Raw genomic sequence first — 11,081 nt, 5'->3', positions numbered from 1 at the left:
ATATTAGAGATACAAAACTCGATGTGGTGGAACAAAGGAGAACTGAATCTAGATTAATGATTAGCTAGCTTAACCATCAGTATCCTCACCCTATTCTGATTTTAGCATGTGGGTGATCTAAGAACATTCCAGTCTAACTTATCTCTCTTTGGTTTTCTGAAAGACCGCAAACTGTTTCGTGGCAATGATTGATCATCGCCTTTATCGTTCTTGGGCGATTTAGTTGGAATTTGTGCTTCAGACATTACTTCAGACTGTTTCCTTTTGGAGGTCGCCACTAATCTCATTGATAGTGTTTGCACAATTTGAGCCACCTACTGGAAGTCTGTTTTCTCTGAATCCAAATGTAAAATAATGCGTCAGCTAACCAGGGTTAAATCCAGAGACGTAATATTTATCTGGATTTTGGGATCAAAATTAAAATCATTGATGGAGAATCGTCAAATCCTTTTTTTTTTGTTTTGTTTTAGAGATGGGGTTGGGAGGCAGACCACACCTGCAAAACAAAACACCATAAAAGAATTACGTCAATTAAGTACTAAGGGAAACGAATAAACACCTAACAGAAATATTTCCACTTTGATTCCTAGAACTTGATGCTTGAGCTGCTGGCTGATGGAGCCTTGCGTCTTCTTTGTTGAGTCTGTATATAGGCAAGAATTTGCCATAAGAAATTGAGACGAATGAATAACAAGTAAACATTAAGTAGGGAAACTTTTAAATTCTTGATCGTAATGCTCACATCAATTCATGGATTAAAACTTTGAAATGACATCCGACCTTTAATTGTTCCTGGATGGGGATCACTTTCCATTATGACGATGCTACTTGCACCTAAAAAGAATAATTCAGAGGCAATTATAGAATTAAGTTGTGAAAACAAAACTTGGTATAGAAAGGGTTTATATTGTTCTCTTTAAAAGGAGTTATAGGTAAAATGGCATTAGACGGGGTGTCACTAATGATAACTTGTAGGATTTCAAGCTAAGGAATTTCTTAACGCTACTCACCAGAAGTAGATTCGAGGACGATCATGGAATCTAGACAAATCTATCAACAAGATTGATCTTTATCGATAAAAAGAGTAGATTTAAGACGTGGAACCATACTAAGCCATGATGAGTCCTAATTTGTGATAAAACAAGCCCTACCTGACAATAAATGTAGTCAGCTAGTAGCCATTACACTAGTCATAATCTGACAAAGAACTTTTGGGTGAAAATTATTTCAAAACTTAGGTAACATATCAGCACACCCAGACTGTCTATGTCAAGGCGGATATCCAAATTAGTACCAAGAAGGATGAAAAGAACAAAGAAGATTACCATTTTCTAATTATTGTGGGAGTTCCAAAAATATTGACATCAGGTTTCAATTCATCCTCCACTTCCTCGGATTTCTCCTTTCTTAGAGCTGCTCTTTGCATGAACTATTGAAAGAAGAAATATTATAACCATATTGAGTTGTGGAAATATCACAAATATGGAATTTGGAACCAAGCAATAATAAGGCCAAGCCTCAGACATTTTAAACTCACCAAAATCTAATTTGAACAGTCCATTAAAGGAAAATGGGGGACCATGTTTGATTCCTGTTTTACCTTCGAGTTCTTGAGCGTGCTGGAAAGCTCTTGTTTTGCCATTATGATTTCGAACCTTCCACCAAATGCCTAGATCAAAACCGAAATCCAAGATCATAAATTGAAAATTTAGGACCAATTGTCCTAAATAGATATGAAAAATTGAAAATTTAGCACTTGATCACTTATGTGAGAACAACCTTATATTCCTAGAGTGTCTATCCATATTAACGATGTACTCCTCCGGTCCTTAATATAAGACCCATTTAACTAATTTGATTAGATTAAGGAAGTTAGGTAAGTTAGTTAATTATAAGAAAAGTGACACATTTTTCCTAAAATATCATAATCATCTTTTTTAATACCCCTCTCTCTCTTCGACTTGATTATAGTTGAAGGAGTATCTATAGGGGTAATTTAGAAAAAATTAATAAATATGATAAATGGGTCTTATATTTAGGATCAAAACCAACTCAAGAATTGGGTCCTATATTAAGGAGCAGAGGAGTATATGATTAACGCACAGACTTCTGAAATTCAATTAACATGGCCATAATTTGATGAGTTAATACTTAGCTTAAAAATCTATCCATTGATCCTTATTACTTTATTTAAACATATTTATTTACTTGCTATTGAATTTGTGTGAATTGCAAATTACAAACAAATGGAAATTTTCTATAATTTATTTACGTTTTCATAGCTTTTCAAGCAAATATATCAAAGGATCTACAACATCCATAACTAGGCAAATTCAACAGGTGAAAATATGTTTTTCAGTCATGACGCCGAAAATAAAAATAAATCACAGCTTCTCATCTCCAAACTAAACAATCACATCACGAACAGTCGTTACCCTGGAATAGTTTGTGAGGGCCCGACAAATTCGTAGGGTTGACGAATGCAGGAAAAAAAATGTTTCCGGTTATTACAAATACTGCTAAGAAAAATGCAGAGACTCTTGGTCAAGAACCAGAGAATGCTGACAGATTGTACGTCAATGTAAATAAAGTTCAACTGAGAACATAGAGTAAAGAAGCAATAAGCGAAAGCAAAAAGAACAGAGAAGAAAGTCTTCGAAGCTTTCGAAGCATGCCTGACTCTCTCTCCTTGGCCACCTTTCACTAGTTTCGATTTCGGGTGGAAGCTCTTACAAGTTGACGCAGATGAGAGAAATCAAATCAGAGACACCCTGTGTGCAGCCTGAACCGAGGGATTTTATAGTGATTACTGAGATAAATAATCAATATATGTTGGTCCAAAATGGTAAATATCAAAAACTTAGGTGAATTTATCAAGTTCTTTATTTTGTGTTCTTTTTTATTTTATATAAATTTATGATAAAAAAACTTAACATAAATGAATATAAGCAAGTGGATATAAGTATTTTTTTAATACCAATCCACATGTTGCTACAGTCGATTCGTCATAGATTCGGGCACTGTGGACGAGAGATGCCGATGGATATATTTGATTCTTAGACGGGCTCGGGTCATGGACCGTTTTCTCCGATTGTGAACTTACAATAGTCCGTTCTGGATTTTAACATTTTGGGTTCAATTGTATCACTCAAAAAAAAAAAACATTTTACCAATAGGGAAAAAAAAACAAAAACATTTTACCAACAGGAGTTGAGTCTAGCGAAAGAGATTAGTCCCTCACAACATGGTGAACTAAGGTTCGAATTCCCGCTGGGAGAGGTGCTCACGTTTAGTACCCGATAGTGTCTCAAATAGGATTGCCTCCAATAGAAAGATATCTATGTTTTAGCCCAAAAAAAAATATTTTGGGTTCAATTCATGGGCCATTTAAACAAATGAATTCAGTAGAGGTTATTCTCTTACTACTTAATAGTAATTTATTTTTTGTGGCAAAAATAATAATAATTTATCTTTCTAGAATTCAAGTTACAAAATTTTAAAATAAATCTGTTTATGTGAGAAAAAAAAGTATATATTTGCTCCGTTACATAAGTTTGACCAAGGCCAATAACTACTTCCAAGTTCAGATTTTCAGGTTAGTGTCAAATAGGCGATCCTCTAAAGAGCATGCTCTTCCTGAACTCTCTACATATCTTTGGCGGCTTGAAAACTTTGATCATATTCATTAGTGCATTTGAAACCCTTTACACAGAAATTTTCATCCTCAATTCCATAAGTTTAGATGAAAGTATTGAGACAATATTTTTTTAATAATATGTATACACACAATTTGATGCAAACCTTGTACATATTATAAAAGAATTTAACAAATTTTATTGTCATGAACCATAAACATATATATATATATAATGCGGCTTATTTTTTAAATTATATGTCATAATGAGAATTTTATTTACAAAATATATTTGATGTACTACCTCCGGTCCTCAATATAAGATCTTATTTGATTTTTATTTTGGTCTTAAATATAAAACATCAGTCCACTTTGTCTCTCATATTTATACATTTTTTTTCACGGTAGTCTTTCTAATAATCATAGTTCTAGCCAATATACTTGATTAGCAATGATATTTTAGGAAAGACAACACTTATTTATCATAAATAACTAACCTAACTTATTTTTTAATCTTTTCAAATTAGTCAACTAGCTTTTATAATTAGGATCGGAGGTAGTATAATATATTTAATTATTTATGATAGATTTAACCTTTGTTTTGGATAAATTGAACCTGTCTTGAAATTATTCAAACTTGCATTAACCAAATAGAAACTAGAACCAATATTGACATAATGCAAAAAATTTCAATATACTAGTAACAGAAAGTACCGACTTGGCGAGAGAGAGAGAGAGAGAGAGAGAGAGAGAGAGAGAGAGAGAGAGAGAGAGAGATAGAGAGAGAGAGAGAGAGAGAGAGAGAGAGAGCATCGAAAGGGAGGCACATATAATATAATATTATGCTGTTTATGACAGTAGTGGATCGAGGAACATTTGCGATGATGAAAACCCCCAAACGAGAAAGCCTAACAATGGACAACACAACTTTAATCTGTATTTGAGAGGTTATCGAACAAACAGCCTAAACCTTATACACAAATTGAAGTGTGACATGGGGGCGAAAGAGTGTATTCACGCTAAAAATTTAATGAAGTAACTTGTAAATAGGATTAAAAAAACCTTCACTTTCTGCCTTATAAATAGAACCATAAGAGTATACGGTAATATCACTTTTAAAATTATGATTTGATTTCTACCTAAATATCCAATTAACGTATGAAACAAGGCCTAACCTCTAGAATGGAGAGAAAATGAAAAAAAAATTAAAGAAAAAAATAGAAAAGAAATCTCATTTTCTTCTTGACTTTTTTCTCCACATATGGAGAGAAAATGAGAGAAAAACTTAGTTTTGTTGTAAATAAAGAAGAAGAACAGAGAAGAAAGAATATCAATAAGAGAGAGTATTTCTCTTTCTATTCAATGGGGTACTGAATACATTGTACATGGCCTCTATTTATAGGCACGGCTTTACATCTTTGATAGAATCTACAGATATAAAGATAATTGCAGATAATGGGGATAATGGGAGTTACTAAAGATATTGGGAGATAAGGGAGATAATGATAGATACATGGACATCCATAAAGATATTATATTCATAGCACTCCCCCTTGGATGTCCATAACTAAATATGTGCCTCGTTAAAAAACTTCTACTAAGAAAACCCTGTGGGACAAAACCTAGTAAAAGAAAAAGAGTGCAACATTTATTGATATATATTTCATAGTGCTGCCTCGTTAAAAACCTTGCCAGGAAAACCCAATGGGAAAAAACCATAGACAAGGAAAAAAGAGTACAGCATACATTTACTCCCCCTCTTGACAATGTCAGTTGATATCTCTGAGTCTACGAAGTCCAATGTCATGAACAAGTCTCTCGAACGTGGTGGCTGGAAGTGATTTGGTGAATAGGTCTGCTAAATTTTCGCTGGAACGAATTTGTTGGATATTGACTTCACCATCCTTTTGAAGATCACGAGTGAAGAAGAATTTTGGGGAGATATGCTTTGTTCTGTCTCCTTTGATATACCCTTCTTTTAGTTGAGTAATACATGCAGTATTATCTTCGTACAGTATTGTTGGGATCATTTTACCAGAAGACAAGCCACAAGTAGTTTGTATGTGATGTATTAAGGACCTTAACCATACACATTCTCGACTTGTTTCATGCATTGCTAGAATCTCCGCATGGTTAGATGATGTGGCTGATATAGTTTGTTTCATAGATCGCCATGAAATGGCTGTACCGCCACATGTGAATACATAGCCAGTTTGTGATTTACCAACATGTGGGTCAGACTGAAATCCAGCATCTGCATAGCCAACAAGATCGGTCTTGGATGCATTCGAATAAAATAATCTCATATCCATTGTACCCTTAAGATAACGAAGGATATGTTTAACTCCATTCCAATGCCTTCGTGTTGGTGAAGAACTATATCTTGCTAGTAAGTTGACTGCAAATGATATATCAGGTCGTGTATGATTAGCAAGATACATTAGTGCTCCAATTGCACTAAGATATGGTACTTCTGGACCAAGTAGCTCTTCATCACCTTTTTCCCCGATTTCTCGAGGTCTAAAAGGGTCCTTATCCACCTCCAAAGATCTTACAACCATTGGAGTACATAATGGATGTGATTTATCCATATAAAAACGTTCTAGGATCCTTTTTGTATAAGTTTCTTGATATACAAAAATTCCATTTTTCAAATACTCAATTTGTAATCCAAGGCAAAATTTTGTTCTTCCTAGATCCTTTATTTCAAATTCTTTCTTTAGGCAATTCACTGCCTTTTCAAGCTCTTCAGGAGTTCCAATAATATTTATATCATCAACATACACAGCGATTATAACGAACTCATTTCCTGATCTTTTCATAAAAATACATGGGCATATTGCATCATTTTTATATCCTTCCCTCAATAGATACTCACTAAGCCTGTTATACCACATTCGCCCTGATTGCTTTAATCCATATAGGGATTTGTTTAACTTAATTGAGTATCGTTCTCGAGAGTTTGAATTGTGTGCTTCTGGCAATTTCAGCCCTTCAGGGAGTCTCATATAAATGTCATTGTCAAGTGAGCCATACAGATAGGCTGTAACAACATCCATTAGATGTAAATTGAGCCCTTTATTTACTGCGAGGCTAATCAAGTATCGAAAAGTAGTTGTATCCACTACTGGTGAATAAGTTTCTTCAAAATCGATACCAGGTCTTTGTGTAAATCCTTGAGCAACGAGTCGTGCTTTGTATCTTATGATTTCACCCTTTTCATTTCTCTTTCGCACAAAAACCCATTTATATCCAACCGGTTTTACATCTTCAGGTGTAAGGACTACTGGTCCAAAAACTTTTCGCTGTTCTAGCGATTTTAATTCTGCCTCAATTGCATTTTTCCATTTTGGCCAATCCTTTCTTTGTTTACATTCACTAATTGACTTTGGCTCATGATCCTCATTATCATTCATCACATCGAGCGCTACATTATAAGAGAAAATATCATCAACGTCGACTTCACTTCGGTCCCATCGTATCCCATTCATAACATAATTAATTGAGATCTCATCATTTTCACATATTTCAGGTACCTGACTTTCACTGAGAATTGGGACGTTAGCGTTGTCTGATGACTCTTCTGGAGTTGCTAACTTTTCTAAATTATTCTCGACTAGGCCATCTATACTTTTAACTCCTTTTTTCTTTCGAGGATTTTTATCTTTGGAGCCGATGGGCCTGCCACGCTTCATGCGTGCTTTAGAATCATTCACAATTGGTTGTCCATCAGGGACATCAAATTTAATAGGAGCATTAACAGCTAGAATATGTGATTTTGTTACTCTCTTCGGGTCAGTAAATGCATCTGGTAATTGATTTGCTAAACTTTGTAAATTGACTATCTTTTGAACTTCCAGTTCACATTCTTTTGTGCGAGGATCAAGATGAGACAGTGATAATTCTTTCCAGCTAATGTCCTTTTCCAACTTCTTATTTTCTCCCCTCATTGTTGGAAAAACTGACTCATCAAAATGACAATCGGCAAATCGAGCTGTGAACAAATCTCCTGTTGAGGGTTCTAGATATTTTATTATAGTGGGAGATTCATATCCAATATATATTCCCATCCTTCTTTGAGGCCCCATCTTGGTACGTTGTGGGGGAGCAATTGGAACATGTACAGCACATCCAAAGGTTCTTAGATGGGAAATATTTGGTTCATGACCAAAAACCACTTGTAAAGGGGAGGACTTGAGATAACTTGTTGGCCTGATGCGAATTAACACTGCTGCATGCAAAATTGCATGTCCCCAAGCAGAAATTGGGAGATTTGATCTCATAAGTAATGGTCTTGCAATTAATTGTAAACGTTTGATTAATGATTCTGCAAGTCCATTTTGTGTGTGCACATGAGCCACAGGATGTTCAACATCAATCCCAAGAGACATACAATAATCATTGAAAGCTTGTGAAGTAAATTCACCAGCATTATCAAGACGTATTTTCTTGATAGGAAAATCAGGGAAATGTGCTCTTAATCTAATTAATTGAGCCAATAATCTTGCGAACGCCAGGTTACGCGAAGATAATAAACAGACATGCGACCATCTTGTTGATGCATCAATTAGAACCATAAAATATCTAAATGGTCCGCATGCTGGATGTATCGGTCCACAAATATCTCCCTGTATGCGTTCTAGAAAAGTGAGAGGCTCACTTTTTAGTTTTCCTGGTGATGGCCGAACAATTAACTTTCCCTTGGAACATGCATTACATGAGAAAACATTGGATTGTGGTATTTGTTGACTTTTCAATGAATGTCCACATGAATTCTCAATTATTTTTCGCATCATAATTGTCCCGGGATGGCCTAACCGGTCATGCCAAACATTAAATTTGTTATCATTTACAAACTTCTGGTTTATAATGATGTGTACTTCAATTGTACTAATAATTGTATAGTACAAGCCAGAAGAAAATGCAGGCAATCTTTCTAGTGTGCATTTTTTACCTGAGGTTGACTTTGTAATAGCAAGATATTCTTGATTTTCCTCAATTGTTGTTTCGATATGGTATCCATTCTTGCGGATATCCTTAAAACTCAACAAATTTCTTTTAGACTTAGTTGAGTAAAATGCACTATCAATGTATAATATTGTTCCTCCAGGTAACAATATATTGGCTCTTCCGGAGCCTTCAATCAGTTTTGCACTTCCAGATATAGTCTGAACGTTGGCTTCTTGCATTACCAAAGAAGAGAAATACTTTTTATTTCTAAGTATTGTATGAGTTGTTGCACTGTCAACAAGACATAAATCTTCATGATTGACGTCAATAGGAGCCATTCTTCGTTACAAGGAACATAGTCAAGAGAGGGAGGAAGAAACAAAATTAATAAAAGAAAATACTCGTAATTTTATTAATTTGGAAAGATAACAACATTGAAAGTAGAAACTTTATAAAAGAAGATGAAAAAGAAGGAAAAAAAATCATAGAAATTTAACTTCACTAAAACAATTTATTGTTGAACATTCCCATCACCAATCAGGTGATCAATCTTTCCATTAGGATCAGCAAAGAAATCAGCAATATCCAAATGAGTGACATCCATGTTGCCATAATCAGAATCGCCCTCTTCATCAACAAAATTGGTTTCTACCCTTGGCATTTTGCCGTTGCCTTTACTTTTATTTTTAAGCGATTCTTGATAAAGGTCAACCAAATGTTTCGGTGTACGACAAGTACGTGACCAATGACCATTCCCACCACAACGATAACACGAGTCTTCAGAGTGGTTATTACTTCCACTAGTTTTTCTCTTGCGATTCTCATCATTCTTTGTCCTCTTTGAATAGGAATTTGAACCACCTCGATTATGACCACGACCACGTCCACGGTCAATGCGACGGCCTCGTGCACGTCCATGTCCTCGTCCACGACCACGTGTTGGTCCATTTACTACTACATTCGCTTCGGGGAATGGAGTGGAGCCGGTTGGACGGGATTCATGATTTTTCATTAGAAGCTCATTATTTTGCTCAGCTACAAGAAGGCAAGAAATAAGTTCAGAATACTTTTTGAAGCCTTTTTCACGGTATTGCTGCTGCAGGAGCACATTGGATGCATGAAATGTGGAGAATGTTTTCTCCAACATGTCTTCATCAGTGACTTTTTCTCCACATAATTTCAGTTGAGAACTGATTCTAAATATCGCAGAATTATACTCACTAACAGATTTAAAATCTTGTAGACGCAAGTGCATCCATTCATAACGAGCTTTTGGGAGAATGACAGTTTTCTGGTGGTCATACCTTTCTTTCAAATTGTTCCAAAGTACGAGTGGGTCTTTAATGGTCAAATATTCCATTTTTAGTCCTTCATGTAAATGATGGCGTAAAAAGATCATAGCTTTAGCCTTTTCTTGACTAGATGCCTTATTTTCTGCCTTAATTGTGTCTCCCAGACCATTGGCATTTAGGTGAATTTCCGCATCTAGTACCCAAGATAAGTAATTCTTCCCAGTAATGTCAAGAGCCACAAACTCAAGTTTTGTAAGGTTTGACATGATGGCACTACCACAAAAGAATATAATATTAAAAAAAATTGTCATGTATGGAAATTACATTGCTCTTCGTTAATGAGAAAAAGAAAAGAAAAGAAAAATTATAAATTACCAAAAGAAAACAAATGAAGAGAAAATTTGAATGACTTCTAGTCATGAGTTAAAAATTATATGGCTTCTAGCCATATGTTAGAAAATTAAAATTATGGCTTCTGGCCATAAGGAAGAAAACAAAGTTTTATAGCTTCTGACCATAAAGTATGTCATAAAGTTTTTATGACTTCTGACCATAAGAAAGAATAACAAAGTTTTATGGCTTCTAGCCATAAGAAAAGATAATAAAGTTTTATGGCTTCTGGCCATAAAGTAGAAAACAAAGTTTTATGGCTTCTGGCCATAAGAAGCAAAACAAAATTTTATGGCTTCTGGCCATAAGAAAGAATAATAAAGTTTTATGGCTTCTGGCCATAAGAAGCAAAACAAAATTTTATGGCTTCTGGCCATAAGAAAGAATAATAAAGTTTTATGGCTTCTGGCCATAAAGTAGAAAACTTTAAACCATATAGCTTCAAGCCATTTAGGAAAAGAATGGAGAAAAGAAAAATACTCATAGTGTAGAAGAGTATAGAAAAGTATAGAGGATAGACAATAAATCATGAAACATAATGTATAATAATAAGATCGGAATATTATACCTTTGTTAGAGCCCTCGTGCTGATAACGTGTTGTAAATAAAGAAGAAGAACAAGAAGAAAGAATATCAATAAGAGAGAGTATTTCTTTTTCTATTCAATGGGGTACTGAATACATTGTACATGGCCTCTATTTATAGGCACGGCTTTACATCTTTGATAGAATCTACAGATATAAAGATAATTGCAGATAATGGGGATAATGGGAGTTACTGAAGATATTAGGAGATAAGGGAGATAATGATAGATA

General features: G+C 34.7%; 1 protein-coding gene and 1 pseudogene across 1 annotated transcript; both read right to left on the bottom strand.

The window, feature by feature from the left end:
- Window positions 1–101: 101 nt before the first annotated feature.
- Window positions 102–1,642, bottom strand: LOC114721176 (uncharacterized; annotated as a pseudogene).
- A 7,453-nt stretch (window positions 1,643–9,095) lies between these two features.
- Window positions 9,096–10,142, bottom strand: LOC114721175 (uncharacterized). The gene has a single exon (XM_028906995.1). It carries the CDS (start codon window positions 10,140–10,142, stop codon window positions 9,096–9,098), a length of 1,047 nt encoding a protein of 348 aa, XP_028762828.1.
- Window positions 10,143–11,081: the final 939 nt, after the last annotated feature.

This window comes from Neltuma alba, unplaced genomic scaffold (assembly GCF_004799145.2).
Source record: "Neltuma alba isolate B1F8T4 unplaced genomic scaffold, ASM479914v2 tig00012014_pilon, whole genome shotgun sequence".
Taxonomy (NCBI): domain Eukaryota; kingdom Viridiplantae; phylum Streptophyta; class Magnoliopsida; order Fabales; family Fabaceae; genus Neltuma; species Neltuma alba.
The sequence above is the reverse complement of the archived record's forward strand: the minus strand, read 5'-3'. Positions and strand labels throughout refer to the sequence as shown.